This window comes from Protopterus annectens, chromosome 9.part0 (genome assembly GCF_019279795.1).
Source record: "Protopterus annectens isolate FY-2018-M chromosome 9.part0, PAN1.0, whole genome shotgun sequence".
In the NCBI taxonomy this organism is placed as follows: Eukaryota; Metazoa; Chordata; order Ceratodontiformes; family Protopteridae; genus Protopterus; species Protopterus annectens.
Window position 1 is genome coordinate 59,710,995 of NC_056743.1, and position 20,370 is coordinate 59,731,364.

Genomic DNA, 20,370 nt, shown 5'->3' on the forward strand with positions numbered 1-20,370 from the left:
TCGGGGCAATTTCTATGGATGTGCTTCTTCCAGAGGAGATGTTAAAGTTATCTAAAATGATGGATATCAGAGTCATTAGTAATTTATGTTTTGTAGAATTTAATGTTAGTTACGCATTATTGAGGCAGGCTTCAATAGAAATGAAGGATTCTTGTGCCAGACGTTGATGTTTACTTAGATTAGAGGCAGAGTAGATGAAGGTGGAGTCTACTGCCTATTGGATTAAAGTGACATGCACAGCAGCAGATGAAAGATACGTTTATAAAGATTTTGATTAGAAGGGAGGCCCAGGATGGAACCTTGGGGGACACCAAATGAGATGGGTAGGAAGGAAAAACAGTAGATCGCCATTTGACAGCTTGGAATCTGTCAGACAGATACATTTTAAATGAAGAGGAGGAGAACTGAGAAAGGCCAGGATTGTGGAGTTTGTAGAGAGAGATGGTATCAAATGCTTTGAATTAATCAAAAAAATAGAGCAGACACTAGGTTAATGAACTGTTGATAATGATGAATTGTGTCGACTACATTCAGTAGTACAGTAGGGGTACTATGGGGCAGAAGTGCAAAGTGGGTGACAGGAGTTTATTATCAGTTAGGTACTGGAATAGTTGAGTATGGAGACATTTCTCGATTTCTGAGACAGGAAGAAAGATAGCAATGGGATCTAAAATTAGGGAAATCTGTGAATTACCATCTTTGTGTAATGGGAGAATATAGGATTATTTCTAGAGGAGTAGGACATACGATTCCTGGATGGATCTGTTTTTATGTACAGATATTGGAAATGCTAGGGGCTTGGTGGGAACTTTTGTGAATTCTGCTGGGAGGTTGTTGGCAGCTAATGCTGTTGGTTCAAGTTTGTGGTAGAATTTTTGTATGGTGGCAGTAGAATGGTTTGAGAGCAAGGAAGATGGGTATATTTCAGTTTGCAAGTGTGGAGGAATGTGGCACTGTTGATCATAGAGATAACTGCTTGAATGTGACAGACATTTGGCATAACAGTTAAGGTCTTCACCTCACAGATGCAAAGTAAGGGGTTTGAATCTGATTGCTGTTTTTTGGCTAGGCTTGTAATAGTGCAGACTGATTGTCCAGTATTTACCAATGTCCTTAAATGTGTGTTGAAATGACATTATCCGATTAGAGTGAGTGACAAGTAATGGGTCAGTTGGGCAGTACTATCTGGCTGAAGGAGGTTATTTATGGAGGAACCACAGTGAAACTAATCCATGAAGCACTCTATTCTAAAAGCAACAACAGTTAAATACTTTCATCCCAAATGGGACTTCTTCGGAACTGCTATACACCAACGATTTCCAACTAAAATAGTATTATTAGGGTCACATGCCCAATTAATTAACTTAAAACTTCTCCAACATTCAAATTCCATTATTAAATAAAAAAAAAGTACAGTTTTGTACCTACCATAAATGTAGATGTTCGAAGATCCACATTGCTGCAGTCCTAACACTTGGGTAGTCCGCTGTCCCAGTCGGCCCGAATACCAAAGTATAAGGCTGACGTCGGTCAGGGCGCATTAGTCTGACGTCAGGGCGTCAGGGTACAAATGCGCATGACTGACGTCATATCCTCAGTCTTTTCTTGCCCCAGATGTCAGAAGACCCTAAAAGATAAGGCCAAAACCAAAAAACACCAAACACTCCTGTACCAAATATATATACAATATATACAATTTACAAAAGTACAACCCCACCCACACAACCACCCCTAAACACAGAGGGGAAGGAGGGAGGGTAAATTGGACTGCAGCAATGTGGATCTTCGAACATCTACATTTATGGTAGGTACAAAACTGTACTATGTTCTTCATCCCACATTGCTGCAGTCCTAACACTTGGGTAGAATCCCAAAGCAGAGGTAAGGGAGGCTGGCAAATCATAAAGAAGCTGGAGCTGTCAACATGCCCTGCAAAATAGCCGTGGCAAAACCAGCCCTAGATTTAGAGTAGGGAGGAAGGTGGTAATGCTTAGAGAAAGTATGCACTGAACTCCAAGTAGCTGCCTCCAAAATATCCTTAGTTGCCACCCCCCTTAGAAATGCTGTTGAAGTGGCAGTAGCCCTAGTGGAATGAGGCCTGATCCCAGCTGGAATCTCCTTGCCATGATGGGAATAACAAAATGCAATGCAAAACCCAATCCACTTAGAAATAGTTTGTTTTGACACAGGCTTGCCCTGAGAACTCAAAGCAAAAGAAACAAACAACTGCTGAGACTGCCTAAAATCCTTAGTCCTGCTTAAATAATAACGCAACTGCCTGTGTACATCTAAAGTGTGCAAAATCTTTTCCCCCTTATTTTGGGGATCTGCATAAAAAGTGGGCAAATGAATAGTTTGGTTTAAAGCCACACTAGAGACCACCTTAGGCATAAAGGAAGGATTAGTACGTAATGATACCCTATCCTTATGGAAAATCAAAAAAGGCTCAACCGCCATAAGGGCCTGTAATTCAGAAACCCTTCTTGCAGAAGTAATGGCCAACAAAAAAGCAGTCTTCCATGACAAGTATTTCAATTCAGCAGTAGCCACAGGCTCAAAAGGTTGTAGAGTAAGTTTCTCCAACACAAAATTGAGGTCCCAAGCAGGAGTAGGAGCTCTACGTGGGGGTCTTATATTCTTTGCCCCTCTAAGAAATTGCTTAAACAAAGGATGAGAAAACAATGGTGGGTCACAATCATAGTGAGCTGAAATTGCTGCAGCATGAATCTTAATGGAAGAGAAAGACAAACCTTTGTCCAATAACTCAGTAAGATATTGAAGAGCCACACTCAAATTTGGCTCAGAAACATCCAAATCCTTTGCTGCACAACAAAATAAAAATCTCTTCCATTTTCCTGCGTACACTTTCCTTGTACTAGGTCTTCTGGCTTTCATAATCACATTCAAAACTTGTTGAGGAAGCTGAGACCTGCTATGGTTCAAAACAGAATATGCCAGGCTGTTAGATGAAGAGAGTGAAGCTTGACATTGAGTAGATGCCCGTCCTTCTGAGACAATAGATGTGGAATCAAAGGTAAGGGCCATGGAGGCTTCCTTACCAGACTCCTCAGCAATGGGTACCAGTGCTGCCGAGGCCAATCTGGAGATATTAGAATCATCCTTGGCTTGTCCTGTCTGACCTTTAGGAGTACCTTTGGGAGGAGAGGCAGAGGTGGAAAGGCATACACATGAAGATTTTTCCAACTGAAAGAAAGAGCATCCACTTTCCAGGCTGTGTGATGAAACCTTTTCGTGCAAAACTTTGGCAGCTGGTGGTTTAGTGGAGAAGCGAACAGATCTATGTCTGGAGTTCCCCAGGACACTGTCAATGTCTGAAATACATGAAGATCCAGTTTCCACTCGTGGGGATCCATGATTTGCCTGCTTAACACATCTGCTAAGGAGTTCTGTGCTCCTGGCAGAAACCTTGCTTGAAGATTCAGTTGCAAGCTTAACGCAGTCTCCCACAAAATCATTGCTTGCCTGCATAGAGGATAAGAATGTGTTCCCCTTGTTTGTTGATGTACCACATGACAGTTGTGTTGTCTGTTAGAATCAACACCTGCCCTGGAAGAAGTAAATCCTTGAAAGCCAGTAATGCAAACTGGACTGCTAACATCTCCTTCATGTTGATATGTAGATGCTGCAGTCTGGCAGGCCACTTGTCTTGTATCCACTTTCCATTCAGATGAGCTCCCAAGCTGTGTCTGAGGCATCTGTCGTTAGAATCTGACTCGCCTCTGGCCGGGTCACAGAGAATCCCTTGTTTAGGTGACATTCCTGAGCCCACCACAAAAATTCCTTTTGAATGCAAGGTATTATTTGAATGACAGTGTCCAAATCCTGGCAGTGCTGTGTCCATACATTTTTGAGATACCATTGTAGCTTCCTCATATGCAGTTTGGCATTGGGAAGTACCAGAATACAAGATGCCATGAACCCTAAGGCTTGAAGGACTGTCCTTGCAGTCAGCCCGGACTGATGAGATAGTTGATGGAAGTAAAGAGAAAGATTCTTTTGTTTGTCCGGGGTTAAAAAGGCCATCTGGGATGCTGTATTCAGTCTCACACCCAGAAAGCACATGTCTTGAAAGGGTACTAGACTGGACTTTATTTCGTTCACAGAATACCCTAGGCATCTTAGCACTGCTATCACATATTCCAAATGCTGAAGAAGCACGTCCTTTCCTTGAGCCAGAAGCAGGCAGTCGTCCAAATAAGGATAGATTTGTATTCCTTTTAGCCTGAAGAAAGCTATCACTGGAGCCAGAACCTTTGTGAATACTCTGGGTGCAGTAGATAAGCCAAAGGGCAATGCAGAGAACTGATATTGAGAATTCCCAGCTCAAAAACGCAGATACTTCCTGCAAATTAGTCTGATAGGAACATGAAGGTAAGCTTCCTTGAGATCCAAAGTTACCATCCAGTGATCTTTGCCCAGCAGAGGTAAAAGCTGTTGTAACGTCAACATTTTGAACTTGGGAATGTCCAGATAAGTGTTGAGGATAGACAGATCCAAAATTGGTCTCCACGTGTTCCCCTTTTTTGGTACTAGGAACAGGCGAGAATAAAATCCTAGGCCCCTTTCTGGCACAGGAACCGGCTGAATGGCCCCTATTTGGAGCAACAGAGAAATTTGCCTGTGAGCCTCTTTCCTTTGTTGAGGTGGAATGTCTGGCATGCCTTTGAAAGGAGGCAAGGTATGGAAATAAAACCTGTAACCGTGGTGAATGATATCCAATACCCATCTGTCTTGGGTAATTAAACTCCAGTTTTCTTTGAAGAGTGCCAACCTTCCTCCCAAACGTGCTGCCAGACGAGAAGATTCTGGCAGCTGAAAAGGCAGGTCATTGGGTCTGTTTACGAAAGGACTGACCCCTGCCCTCACCAGAAGACTGAGCAGGTGAACTCCCTGTTCTAGGCCTAAAAGAACCTTGAGCTCTGCCCCTACCACGTCTAGACCTACCCCTAGACTGGGAATCATAAGCAGGATATGTCCACCCCTTGGTAGGCCAATTTCTACTAAACTTGGAGGCTGAACCTGCAAAATCTTTAACAGTCTGCATAGACTTAGCCTTGTCTTCCATTTTCTTTAGAACTGCTTCCACAGGCGAACCAAACAACACATCAGATTGTAAAGGAGCATCTAAAATCCTTGTCTTCACATGCTCAGCTAAATTCTGATCCCTCAGCCAGGCGTGCCTGCGAAGAACCGAACCAGTGGCAGCCACCCTCGAAGAGGCCTGCACAGCATCAAAACCACATTGCAAAGAATGCTTACCCACCTGTTCAGAAACATGAACTAACTCCTGCAACTCTTTACACTCAATACCTTCCGCCAAAGCATCTACCTTAGACTTTAATTGTGAAAGGAGATAATTTTGATATTTAAACATGTGAAACTGGCAATTCAAAGCTCTCATGGCCAAAGTGGAAGAAGTATACACTTTCTTTCCCCATCTATCCAAAGCCCTTGCCTCTTTATCCGGAGGAACAGGATTTTTAACAACAGAAGCCTTAACACCTTTAGGCCCCTGTGAAACAGTTTCTGGGTCTGCCCTAGGACTCTTAAAAAGATACTTATGAGCTTCAGGCACCCTATAATATCTATCCGGTTTAACTGGAGCAGGAGGCAAAAAAAATCAGGGTTCAGAGAAGCCTCTGCAAAAACATCCTCCACCACATCTAGAACAGGAGGTATAGCTAAAGGCCTATGCTGGGGTAGAAACAAAAATTCCCTAAGCCTTTTCCTGGAATCAGAGAAATCCTGACCTTCCCATTTAAAATGCTCCCTCATGGAATGAAGAGTCTCTGAAAATGAAAAATCCTCAGGAGGAGAAGCAGAAGGAGTGGAATCATCCACATCAGAATCAGAGTAAGGGGAATACTCCTGCAAGTCTTCAGCCGAAGACTCAGAAGCATCCGAACACTGCTCAAAACTCCCAAGCTCAGGTTCCACCCTAGGCCTCTTATCAGGAGGGGGCATAGAACCTCTAATCATTGTAATCAAATCTTCTGCCATCTTAAGCATATGCTTCTTAGGTACAGACCCTTAAGAACTAGGGGTAACACCTGAAACAAAACCTGGCCTGCCCCTGGGAGAAGCCTTGGAAACAGCAGGGGAGGGCCTAACCACCTTAGGAAGGGAGGGAAGAACAGCTACCTGAGAAGCCCCTTCCGCCTGGCCTACCTCCTGAGAGGACACAACTTGTAGTAATAAAGTCTCTCCCTGGGATTCCAAAGAAATTTCTGGCTGAACCTCTGGCTCCACCGAGCCCTCTAAAGAACCGACGTCCGGTACGGACGGTTCTTCCAGCCCAGGCTTTGCTGTTTTGTCCTTGCGCTTTTTGACGAAGCGGGCGGAGCATCCGACGGCATTTTATAATTACACCGCTTCCCAAAAACTAACCTGGCACAATCTAATCTTCTCTTTATCGTGCGTTTGTTAAATCTAGCACAAGAGTGACAGCCAACAACGTCGTGCTCAGGCCCTAAGCAAGGTATACACAAGGTATGGTAATCCCTATGAGGTATCTGTTTCCCACAAGAAATACAGTTATTCACTTTTTCTGACATCCGGTAAAATACTGAGGCAAGAAAAAACCAAAATATTCCCCAACGGGGTACTTAGCCAACTTGGATTCGGTCTGAAACTCCGACTTCGGAAAATCTCAGAACGCCAACCTGCACTTGCAAAACTGCTTCTGCATCGGACCATGCGGCAAAAAAGACTGAGGATATGACGTCGGTCATGCGCATTTGTACCCTGACGTCCTGACGTCAGACTAATGCGCCCTGACCGACGTCAGCCTTATACTTTGGTATTCGGGCCGACTGGGACAGCGGACTACCCAAGTGTTAGGACTGCAGCAATGTGGGATGAAGAACATCTTGTATTTCATAAAAACAAAATAACAAAATACCATCCTGCCAAAACTTTCATATATTTATAGTTCCAAACTTTTAAGTTTAAGCACAGAATTAAGGGAGCAAGCTTCATTTAAACCCGGGGTAACCTGCACATTCAAACTAAGTTGCCACATTAATTATCTCATTAATAAATTTTCTTCAATTATTCTACCCTTGGCATCCTTTTTAACTTGCTCCATAACTCTGTATTGAAAATAATGCATTGGGTACATCTTTAATATGCCTAATAATGCATTGGTAATCCTACCCTTTTTAATGTCCCGTTCATGCTCATATATCCTGTCTTTAATTTTTCTTGTGGTCTTATCAGTATAAAAGGTAGGACATAACACACAACATGCCACATATATTACCCAACTTGTTTCACAATTATAATATCCCTTAGATTTGAAATGTTGTCCATTCACTATTACTGCCTTACTCACTAAAATAGAACTACATCAACTACAGTGTCCATGTTTGAACATCCTATGTTTGAACTTAGCCATATTGTATTTTTTATTATTATAATTCGACCCTCTCTCCATCAAGTCTTTAAAACATCTATTCTTTCTACATACCACTTTAGGCTTGTCCCCCAATATTTTTTTTAAATGAGTATTGGATGAAAATACAAACCAGTTATCAGTAAAGACCTGTAAAATATATAAAAAAAATCCACTGAAAAGGATGTAATAAACGAATTAGAAAAATATTTTTGTATTGATGTTCTAGAGTTCAAAACTACCTCTTGCTCAATTTCCATATTGTTAGAATTAGTTAAGAGGGGACAAAAATTCCATTAAACCTCTCTTCAACTACCTAATTTTTTTATTTCCACTAGAAATTCAATGAGATAACCCCAGTTAATGAACATGTCCAATAGCTTTTTACACTCCATTTTAAATATATCATCCGATACCATCCTAGCCAGCTTGACTAACTGGCCTTTAACAGCAGATTTTTTCTGAAATTCAGGAAGGTAACTTTAGAGATAACCATTAGAAAATGATGGTTTCCAATGAACATTGGAAAGAAAACATTGTTTTTCATATTTTTTTTATATATTTCAGCATCTAAAAAAAATCATACCATCTTTATTATAAGAATATACAAACCATAAAAAAGGCACTGACAGATTGATATAATTTAAAAATTCTAACAGTCTTGTTTCACTATCAATCCACACAATAAATGTCGTCCAAAAGGTGGGTATAACAAGACCAACTATTTTAAAGCAAGTGTTAAAAATATAGTTCTTCTCCCAATAGGTCATCACTAGGTTAGCAAAACTTATGTTCTTTTGGCAAATTACTGACAAAAGGAAAATTTGGAAGAAAATGCATTATGCTCAGACGAAATGACAATTACTATGTGACTTCATGAAACTTTCTAAAACATATATATTTTCATTTTTTTCAGATAATTAGCACTTACACTCATAATTATTATGTTTTCTTCTTCAGTGGTTCTCAGGAAGCATTATAAATAATTGCATATACAATGCATGTCAAACAAAATCTAAAAATCACTATAAATCCCAATGACAGGATGATTGACATCTTGGACATTCATATTACCCAAAGTAACAGTGCAACTATGACAGAATTTTCAGAAAAAGAAGCAGCAGCTGTTATCCACCAAATATTACAATTAACAGTTTTAAAAATCATGTGACCGACAGATGAAAACAGAATATTTGAAGACATTACTTACCATTAAAATAAAAAATAAGCTAAAAAAATAGAACAAATCGATGTCTCAGATGAACACCATAAAATGCTGTATATAAATGAATAAAAGCTAATGTTTCAAAACAAAATGAGTATGCTGCATATTTCTGAAATAAAAGAAACCTTTTACAAAGGTTTATAATGATATTTGGAGAATTATTTTTATTTTATTTTATTCTTTTCAAGTATAACAGCAATAATATGAAATGGTGAATTACTAGGTAGGAATCATAAATGTGGTACATAATTTTATAGGACTAGTATGTACAAAGCATGGGAATTACATGAAACTGGTTCAGAAATATCATCTGTCTATGCAAATGAGCAAAACCCCATAAAAAGAAATACTAAAGCAATTCAGTGGCAGCTGTATTGTCATCATGCATGTATATTTAAGCTGCACTACACTTCTCCAGGACCCAGTTCACAGTTCAGTGATGTTTTATTGAGTTTCTGTATTCCTCATTCATGCGAATTAGGAGACATTCTGCTGTAATGTCATTCAAATGTTGAGTGGGGGGGAGCTGATTTTATGTACTATACTACACCCTTCTGCATTTCTCCATTTTATTAGTATTTTTTAGATTTCAAATAAATATTACAAGTTTAAGCCATCATTTTACACAAACAATATATGGACAAATAAATCACTCTAATAAATTACCAATCACATTTAGATTAAGAATAGCTACTTGTCCCTCTGGTTGAGCAACCTCTGGGTCTGTAGATTTAAAAAGTAAGAGCTGTAGGCATGCAGCCTCAACATGGGGGATGCAGCACGTGCGCTTCTGTTTTTTCTCCTTAAAAAGACGTCATAGTAAATTGTATTACATAGTGTTTCTGTGCTTTAGATGTTGCCTGTGAACAGTACCAACATACATTGTGTTAGAATGCTGGCAAGCCTGTGCACTTTATAGAAGACAGGGCATGCTATTTAGTGACAATAAATGAAAGTACATAGTTATCAATGTAAAACAAAGTACCATCTAATATAAAGCATTGCCGTTTTCACTACTGAAGTAAGAATAGTTGTATTGTGTGCAGTTTTAGGAAATATTTTACAGCAAAGTTAAATCCATGTAATATTGCAGATATTTTTTGAAAAACTTGGTAAATTATGGAGGTGGTAATTTACCAAGGTACACAGTCATCACACTGTTTGCTAATGTATGCTCCTAAGAAATTATCATTTTAACAGGCATCTTCTGACACAGCTCTTCAAGGATATCATGCTCATCTGATCAGGGCATTGCATCTCTACCATTTTAAATAATAGGGCTGCTTTGTGAGCTACAGAAGCAAACAATCCCAGACTCCCCAGTTCTGTCCCCCTGGAACACTGGTGAGCCACAGCTAAAACACAGAAGAAACTACTCAAGTGTATGAAAGAATACATTTGTAATACTTATAAGAAGGGCAGCTAATATGTGTAAAGAGGCCATTCTATCATAGGACGGTTAAAGTGAACCCACTCCAAAGGGACGTCTTTAAGATCACTTGATATAGTGAAAGAAATCACATCACTCTAATATTATATTCTGAGGGGATCAGTACAACAATTATTAGTTGGAAAGAATTCAGAGCAATAAAAACACTGACAAAAGAGGTCAGAAAGAAAAGAGAATAGACATCCATTCCAGTCCAACAATTCCAAATGGCTACTCACTCTTTAGGTTGCTAATAAGAGGGGATACTTACAGACGTGTGTGCTTCATGACATGGTGCCAGGGAAGGTATTACTGTTGTCTTAAGACCACTTCCAGTTAAGTGATGTAAGGGCATTTTCCAGGTCAGACTGGGCCTGTGAGTAGTAAAGAAAAGGTTGTCCTAGTAACACAATGCTGTTTTTTGTAGCTGGGAATGGCATAGGCAAGGAGTCAAAAATGCACAGCTGAGAAGGGTGTAGTATAGAAGCAGCTTATGACATAAAAATGCAGATAACTGGCAGAGAATTATCTATCATGTACTATATATTGCACACAGAACAAAGAGGTGTAATAATGTTTAGTCTGACAAGGATTGTACATTTTTTTTTTAATCGTGTATTTGGCATTTAGATACAATCTGTTGGGATCAGCAGTAGCTTACATATGTTCAACCTACACCATTAAGTGAACTGAAAATCACCCCAAATTACCATATCTATTCAATTTGCTATAAGCAAATGGTGGTGGTTGGGGGGAGCAGTAGACAGCAGGGAATAGTACTCCTGTGCTATAATGGCACTTTAACACTATGAGGATCGGGGGGGGGGGCAGCAGACACCATGAGTCAGACATTTAGAGGACTTGGATGATAGGTTTGATGTGTGCACACCTGTGTTTGCATTTGAATTTGTATGTGGGGAAGAGTGACAGAGGGGATGCCTTGGACTACACAAAGTGGCCACAACAATTAACTACCACATAGTGTGGGCCAGCACTTATCAGCAATTCGTTGTACTTAACTGTGATTTAGAGACATGTAAACTGGATGATAAGGAGTTATTTCCTTATCAAGGTAATATGTATCTGAATCACACAATGCCCTTTCATGAATCCCTGGGAATGTGCTTCGGTATAAAACTGATTTCTTATTCTTTTTATAAACTTTTTTTTTTATCCTATTAAAATTCAAGATTCAGATTTTTTTTTTTTTTTTTACTATTAAAATTCAAGATTCAGGTGCTTATTTGCCTTTGAAAGAGGCAGTCAATCTATGTTTATGGGCAATTATGTCAGTTTTATAAGACCATTTTGAAAATACAGCCTTTTATATACAAGCAGCAAACATTTCCCAAAACAATAAATATTCTAAAGACATACTTTTTGAAAATGCTCAGCAGTTAAGGGATTAATTAATCTCCCTTGCCCCCACCGAAGAAAAAGCTTGCAGAGTTTTATCAAATCAGTTTGAAAAAAAGATATATCCAACATTTATAGAATGTGTGTATACCTGTTCATATCCGTAGTATAACATTTACATTAGGAAAGCATTACTATTCTCACACTTAACATAGCCACTGTGCTTAGTCTCTTATTGCCACTGGAAATGTGTAGAAAAAATGCATAATTTTTGGGAAGCAGCTCTCTTTTTCAGTCTGGAAAGCATCAGTGCAGTATGTTTCCTCTATTCGAATACATGTGATCAAAGCTTATATCTAAACCTAATAATCCCTCATCTTTCATCAGTAACTGTCCCTTTCAAATTCACCAGTAATACCTACATCTGAGTTATTCTGCCATACTTTCTGAGGTATATAACCTCTCAAAGAATTGTATGTTTTTAAAAACATGAACTAAATTGAACAAAAGTGCTAAAATTATTGTTCGGTTTTGTCATTGCTTCATTTTATGATCCCGAAGTTTGTTCTTTTTTTTTGAAAAGGAGAAAATACTTTCCTGTCTCATGTGGGATTTGAGTAATATCCTTTTTCTCATTATAAATTTCAGCTACAAATTTCTATTTTTTTCATCTTTAAAGCAACCACTTTATATATTACCTATTGCACACCTTTCAGCCACAACAAAGTTGCATGTAGTATGTCACTGTTGCAGAAGTTACAAAAAGCTGTTCTAACTAGCTTTTGAAAATGAAGTCCATTTCCATAACACTGTTTGTTATATGTGCTAGTTGTCTTTTGTATTGTTGTTTTCTAAAGTTCCCCAAATAGGCATCCCAAATTTCTTTTATTTTTTTAGTTACATCTAACTTCTACTTTCATAATCTGAAATCTTACTACAGCCTTAATTCCATCCAAACACATTCCCTGTGAGAAAGACTTACAAACTGAGATAAAGTTAGCAGTTTTACAAAAGGAAAAAGCATACAAAATAAATTAGTTTTATTTGAGCTGTATCAAATAAAAAAAGAGTGAAATGTGTAATTACTTGTTTAAAATGAAAAAAAAAGTTGCATTTTACCTGTATTTTTGTGACATATAAAATGAAAAAAATTGCAAAATGGCAACTGCGCACTTCTACTGTGGAAATGTGCTGCAGTTTATAATAGCCTTACTTCCTGATTGTGTAAGTTATTGCTATCTGAAGGTGTACATTACTGCTGCTTGAAGGTTACTGAGTTAGGTTAAATTATGATTTCCTAATTTGGATGCTGAATTACTGAATCTTTTTACTCTCCCTAGATTATGTAACTATAGAATCAGGAAGAATATCTTCTAAACTCAAAAAAGTAACAAGAACATAATGGTTTAGTAACTAGCAATGATGGATCCTATAGCCCTACTACCCAGTGGCACAACACTGGTTTCACACGTTTCTCAGTTCTCCTTGGACTTTTGCCAATTCATCAGGGTCTAGTCATGGAACCTAAGGTGTAGCCATCAACATTCAGCTGGGGATTTTTCTATTATGCCCTACCTACCTACTATCCCCCCTTCCCAAGACATTACTATGGGTTGCTTATGAGGGGCAGGTATACACTGTGAGCATGCAGTGCATTACCTCCCTCTGTGGCAGCTTAACCATATCCACCACCCTTACCCCTCTTAGAACTATACCTCCTCAATGTGACAGCACTAAGGATCACTGTAGGCAGTACCCATGGAACCGTCCATTAATTCACCACAGCTACTAATCAAAACCAAGTCAGCTGGGCTGTAGGGTCTATGTTAAATGTTCAAACATCCAAAATGTTGAACATTACATGGTCGAGACCAAATGTTCAACATTTGGATGTTAGAATATAACAAAAAAAAGTCAAAACAGAAAAAAACACTTAACAGTGTAGGCAGGGGGCAAGCCCCCCTGCACCCCCCACCCCTCTACTTAAATATACCATCTCCAAGACCGCACTTCAGTGCAGAAAAGGGAAATACTCCCTATCTGCACCGTATGGTACCGTTGAAAGTCTATCTTCGAGCACTCAAAATTTCAAACGTTTGGTCTCGATCATGTAACGTTAGAGATTTGACAGGTACCCGGGCTGTAGCTAGAACTTTATCACTCTAATTCATCAAAGTGGTTATATCTACTCCCACTGTTACTACCATCCTACAAAAGGTATAGTAAGGTCAACAAAACTTATCTTAACCCTCCCACCCCCTTAACAGACATTCTGGGACGTGCTGTTATCTTATTTTTATTTCATTACCCTGCATTTTTATCTTAGTTATTAGAGCATGATCTGAAATACTTACTAGATGTGTGTCAAAACTTTCAATTAAATGCACAAGTTCCTATGAAATATAATTTCTGTCTAGTCCAGCCCAGTTATTGTACCCGAGGAATAATATGTAAATTCTCTCTGAATTACTACTGAATTCACATTATCCATACCAAGTATTTTCAAAATTTTCTTCAGAAATCTACCCTCTTTTGTTATATTTTCCTTCTGAATCCCCCAGATAATCATTATTTCTCCCCAAATTTTTCATAACCTCCATAATTGCAGTTTAAGTCTAAAATAAATAGATATCAGTGTTACCCTTCCCCTTTGCCAGTAGACCCTTACTGCAACAAACCTACTATTATTTTCCTGTCACTATTGGAACTCCTGTAGCAATTAACATAATTGCTCAGTTTTGCTTTGTCATTGATATTCTGATTAATATCCATTCCCTATATCCTTTATCAAATTCACATGCTCACTTCTTTCCAAATGCGTCTCCTGTAGCATTGCTGTGTGTGCTTTGCATTTCTTAATATAATTCAATATTCTTACCTTTTTGCCTATACCTATGAGGCCATTAACATTAAAAATAATATGGATAGTGCAGCCATTATAATAAGAAATGATTATATCAATTCATTATATATGCCATCTTTTTTAAATGTCTGTTTCCAGATTTTGCGTTATATGCACCCATTAATATATGGCAGATTGACACTTGCACAGTTGTTTCTTGCATCTTCTTTTGAAGCTATGTTGTTTTAATGAAGACCCTCAAAAAAATAAACACTCCAAACTATGTATATCTTCAAATAATGCAGTCTAAGCCTCATGATAGGAACAACTACTCCAAACTGGACAGCTGCATCCATGCACATTGCCTAGTCTAAAATGAAGGTTGTCACTGCTAAAGTGCATGTTACAGCCCATGCTCCTACTTACATTAATTGTTGTCTGTTTTTGTCTCATTTTTCCCCTCCCAGATACTAGAAGCATCTATTATGCCTTTAGAAAATATTAGCCTTAAAAAAAGTGCACTGGCTATCATTAAATATAACTGAAATATACACTGTTCTAGTAAATGCACTGAAGTATTTAGGTACCAGGGAAGCTGCTCTTATTCACTTCCAAGTATTTCAAACTTTATTTTTTAATAAGCTGCTTGCCCTTGTAACTTTTAATTTTATGTTTCTCTCTGCAAACAATGTCCAGACCTCTCTCAATGTATTGCCTGGACCTGTAGTCAGCTTGCTTGCTCCCATCCGTAGACTTCTCAGCTCATACTGAATGTTTATTTGATAAAGGAAAACTTTTCATTACATTCACAGTGTTCCCTTATTTTTTATAGCACAGTTGTTTACACAAGAAACTAAACCAAGGGCAGGATTTCAGACATTCACCTATGCAAATGCTAGAGAAAAATGTCAGCTGTGTTATAATCAGGGCACTTTTATACCCCAGACTGACCGCCCAAAATTATAGCATGCTAACTTGATCATGCTTTGGTCCAGCCTTTCTTTAACATAATACCTACATCTTAAAAGGAAAAAAAATGCTTGTTTTAGTATCTTCATCACATATAACAATCAATGAAAATGCTTTACTATATAGCATGCAATTTATGTCATGAAATGCTTTATACATGTACTGTTAAATTGTTTTACTTATAGTTACTCTTTTTATTTTTTTCTTTTAGCATCCTTCCAAACAACAATGCCATGAAGTGGGGTATGTGCCTTTCAGATCCCACACAGGTTTAATCAAGTTAACCAAAGTCTAATATTTCTCCAACACTTTTTCATGTAAAGCCATACTTCACAAATATGATTGATGCATTATAGTCTCACATTTATTCACTAATTTCAGTGTAGCTGGTCTATGTCTTATTTGACTTCAACATCCAACCTTAGACTCTAGTTCATGTCCAAGGTACTCCAGATTCTTCTAGTCAACACCTATGCTTTTTTCTCTCTCAAGCATTTTCCTTTAGAACACTGAAAAAGGTTTCACTGGCAGTGTCTCTTGGATTTATAAACAGGCTCCTTCTGTCTTCAGGCTCACATTTTGTTGGACAAACTTTTATTTTATCCTTAGTCTGTTCTGCATCAAAAAATTACTTTGAGCCTCCAGGAAAAAATATTCTGAAGACAGCTGGATAAAGTAGCTTGAAATTCTCACCTGTCTGTTGACATTTCCTGATTTCCAAGATTAACTTTCTCTTCTGCCTGATGTACCATAAATAATCATTTCCTGCAAACACACTATTTCTAATTTTAAATGCTTATCCCTCTGACACAGTTTTGTCAGGATCAATTATTTCTGCAGGTATGACTGCATCTTTACTAATACAGGTCTTGGCTGATTTCTCAAGGCCAGGTTTGGAGCATACACATGATGTTCCCTTTCAATTAACAATCCTGCTGTGGAATACTAGCCCAGCTGCTTATTTGTGTTTTCATAAAATTAATACAGTCTACTTCTTCCTGTAGGTTTTCTCTGCATGCTCTGTTCTCTAACTATCATTTTTTGAAACAGCTCTTCTTGAGCAGTCTCATTCTCAGACAGCCTTTTCTTCATTTCAACCAGAGTTTTGCAGTTTTGTCAGTTTAGCTGAATAGCTGTTTAAAGCTTCTTTTATTTTTCCAGCCTTTATTTGAGTTGATATACTCCTTCAATGTTTCATTTACTTTAATCAGCTCTGAGCATATTTGATTTTCTTTTTTCCTCTAGATTACTGGAAGTCAGCTCTTGTACCAAAGCTGGAGCTTGAACTGATTTTTGCTGAACAGCTGAAGGATTCTTCCCAGTCATTGTTTTCCCTTCACCTTTTCTAAATGATTTTCTTTCAGGCTCTTTAAATTTCTTTCTGCTGGCATCCAGACTGAATTTTACTAAAGCTGTTAGAATTACTCTCAGCTTCTTTTTTCACACTGGGTGAGCTGAAGTTAAGATGTTGATTGGTATGTAGCCATCTTGAAACCCATTATGTTATCAGAGTATTGATAAAAAAAAAATAACTAGTAAAAAAGTACTAAAGCCTGTAACATACAAAGGTAAAATGTTCAAGTTTTTGTCCACTTTGTGAGCAGTTCCTGGAATATGTAACATTTCTCTGTGTACTTAACTTATGAGACAATATTTACTTGTGGAGAATAAATGAGTTTCTGAGAATTTAAAAGGGGGAGTAAACTGGTGTTATGGTGGCGTGTCGAATGCAGAACCACAGCTAGTTTATCTGAAGTGCTATGTCACCAACCTCAAATCAAAGCTAAACTCCTCTCAAACCTAAACGGTTGTTAATTATATTAAAAAAAAGAAAAATAAAACCTCCTCCTCTGAAGCATACCTTTCAACTGTACAGATTTTTGCCTCATATTTTTGGTCTGTTTTTCATAAAGTTGTGGTTTTCTGGCAAATTAGTGGCACATCATTAAAGACTGAAGTTAAAAATAATAATGGCAGATGTTTCAGTTCCAGACTTCATACTCACCAGAAAATTCGATGCCAATACAAAATCTGTTATTCTATCAACTTTCTAAGTTTATAAGAGCAATATTTAAAAGCTGTCACAATTTTAGGGCCTTTGTCCAGATTTCGTGCTCTAAGAAGTTGAGCGGTATGCTCTGAAGCTGTAGCATGTTGCTTGGTACAAATCTAACAAACAAGTTGCTATGTCCTATAGTTAAATCAGTAGTGCATTGATTGCTTTGGCCATGTAAACAAAAAAAAAATGTAACATTACCATCCATTTATTAAACCTTGCAGCTTCATAGAGCAATTAGGAGAAGCAATACCCAGCAGCATAAAAACACACTCAAACTATACAAACAAATCAAATTTGTTTGACAAATAAAGTCTATCAAAGCCAAATTTGAGGCAAATTTGGACTCCCAGGCCAGGGACAACCACAAAGTATTCTTTAGACATGTCTGTAACCTCAAAGGCAATAAACAACTGTGTGCAGAGCTCATTGTTAATGAATCGAACTATACTGAGTGAGAAAATATAGCAAACCTACTGGCCAACAATTCAGGTCCAACTTTACCCCTCTCTCCCCCTCAGAAAGTACCATTGAATACAACTCCCCCTGCTATCGCTAGGGAACAGGTCTTTAATGCTCTCTCTGAGGCCAGGAACACTGCCCAGACAACATCCCAAATTGCCTTCTAAATAGCATGAAACATGATCTACCACACCATCTGGAATTTATATTTAACTATTGCTTCCAAACAGGCTTCATGTCTCATGAATGGAGAACAGTCATCCCTCTGCACAAAGGTGGAGCATCCACAGATCCTGGAAACTACAGACTCGTAATTCTCACTAGTCTCATATGCAAAGCCATGGAAAGAATTATAATAGAAATGGATCAATAATGACATAGGAAATCTCCAGACATTGGACCCAACAGTTTGGTTTCATCAAGGGCATGCCATGCCTACTCAACCTGGTGGACTTCTTTGAGGAGTTCACCAAGACAATGGTTGAGGGCAAAATGGTTCACATTGCCTACCTTGACCTGGCCATGGCATTTGACAAAATTCCCCACTCAGGTATTATTGACAAACTCAAGAAGTTAGGTACAAACCCTTATGTCATCCAGTGGACAGCCAGCTCGCACACAGGACTGAGGATGTTAAAATTAGAGAGTCCACCTCTACAAAGAGACCAGTCACAAGTGGCGCCCCCAGAGATCTGTTCTTGGACAACTATTTAGGTATTTACTTCTCTGATGTCAAGACCAGTAGCAGATTATTGCAAATTAGGAGCCATCACTGAATCCTCTACAGGCACAAATGTTCTCCAGTAAGGGCTGGCACAGACAACTGGTGCCAGAGTCATGGACTAAAACTAAATGCAAACAAATGCACAAGGGTATCCTTCAGGAAATCATCCACCCTGGTAACTATCATATTGACAACACACCCCTAAGAGTTGATCTAGTATTTACTGACTTGTGGATGCACACAGACAGTAATCTAGCCTTTGACCATCACATGTCTCCGGTAATGAGGAAATCATTCTATGTTGTTCACCTTATAAACAAAGGTATGGCATCTAAGTCCAAGGAAGCCATTGTTCCATCATATTCAGTATTCGTCAGACCGATCATTGAGTACAATGCCCCTTTTGGCATGTACCTAACCAGGAATATTCAACAACAGGAACATCCAGAGAGGTTCCACACTAAAAGAATACAGGGAATAAATAACATGCCTTAAGAAGACCACTTCAAGGCTCTCTCTCTCTCTCTGTATTCTGTCTCCTACAGGCTGTTGAGGGGAGATCTATGCCTGGCATACAAGGCATTAACAGATCCCATTCTGATGGACCTCCTTAATATCTGCAAAACAAACAGCACCAGAATTACCCACGATAAAGACTTAAACCTTGCCTGTGATATAACTAGGACCTGCTAGAGAGACAGGTATGTATCCCAGAGACTACCCCTTCTCCGGAACGGGTTGCCTATCCGTGTGAAGCAGAGTTCCTCCCTAAACCAATTCAAGTGCAACTTGGACAGTTGTATGGGGAACAGTAATTTAATCTTGTTTGGCACCTATGTCTCTTATGGACACATGTAGCCTGTAAATGTTTCATCTCCGAAGACCCTGCTTACACTTATCAAGGTTACCAGAACTTGTCAGAGATTTCGGATGCATGGATAGGCTTAAAAAGAACTGTGTGGTCATTAGCCTAGTAAACTCCTATGAACCTATCAACATATAAGTGACAGCAGGACTTGCATTTGTAGACTGATATATTCTAGCACAATAGCAACAGTGACCCTGATCCTGTGAACATTGCTGCACTAGTATAAAACAGAAAGTAACAGTTTATCTGTAGTGAAGTGTGACTGTTGATAGGCCTAAATCACATGATAAGAAGAGAATGTAAACAAACATATGCACACAGAGAAACTAGTGATAAAATACAGTCCGGTAATGTGTGCTAAGCAGATTCAAAACTAGTAGAGTGCATGTGGAAAATGCTAACTTTGTCAATGATTTCACATAAATTACAGTAGCTTACCAGCTTAGAACACACAATATTGAGTACAAAGAACATACCTGAGACCTAAAGGCTGACGTACTGCAAATTTCATTTCATTTCCAAGAACTTGACTGATCTGAAAAACATAAATAAATAAATAAAATTATGGTTAATTTTACTGAAGATCTAAGATGTTGTGTATTTGGGTAATGTGAGATGTGCACAAATGTTAAGATTTTTTTTTTGCCTAATATAAGCTGCTGCTCCGATTGAATGCCTCCCCTCCATTTCAGAGTAAAGCTCTTTCTCCGACTTTTATTCTCTTCAAAATAACCGCATAGCCTTTCATATTACTCGTTATGAGCTTAATTTTGAAAACATATTTCTGCATTTTAGTACAGTATCTGTGATAGGAATCAAATATCTTTCATTCAAATCAGACTACTACAAAACCAATTACTTTCCTCCCCTGAAGCAAAACGGCCATGCAACTGATATAATGGTGTTCCCCTCTTTGTCTGTATATCATTCCTTAATATTCTTAAGCACACTTATTGGAATCAGAAGCTGATGTGAGCTTGAAAAGTATAAGTCAACAAAGACCTGACAGCCAGGCATTTACTCAT

The 20,370-nt window shown here is 38.4% G+C and overlaps 1 protein-coding gene across 4 annotated transcripts in view; it reads right to left on the bottom strand.

The window, feature by feature from the left end:
• Positions 1–20,370, bottom strand: part of TP53I11 (tumor protein p53 inducible protein 11) — a 1,760,993-nt gene that overhangs the window by 117,411 nt on the left and 1,623,212 nt on the right. For all 4 annotated transcript variants that reach the window (XM_044082555.1, XM_044082554.1, XM_044082556.1 and 1 more), the window contains exon 4: positions 19,822–19,880. In XM_044082555.1, the coding sequence (XP_043938490.1) occupies positions 19,822–19,880 (59 nt within the window). The remainder of the gene's footprint in view (positions 1–19,821; positions 19,881–20,370) is intronic.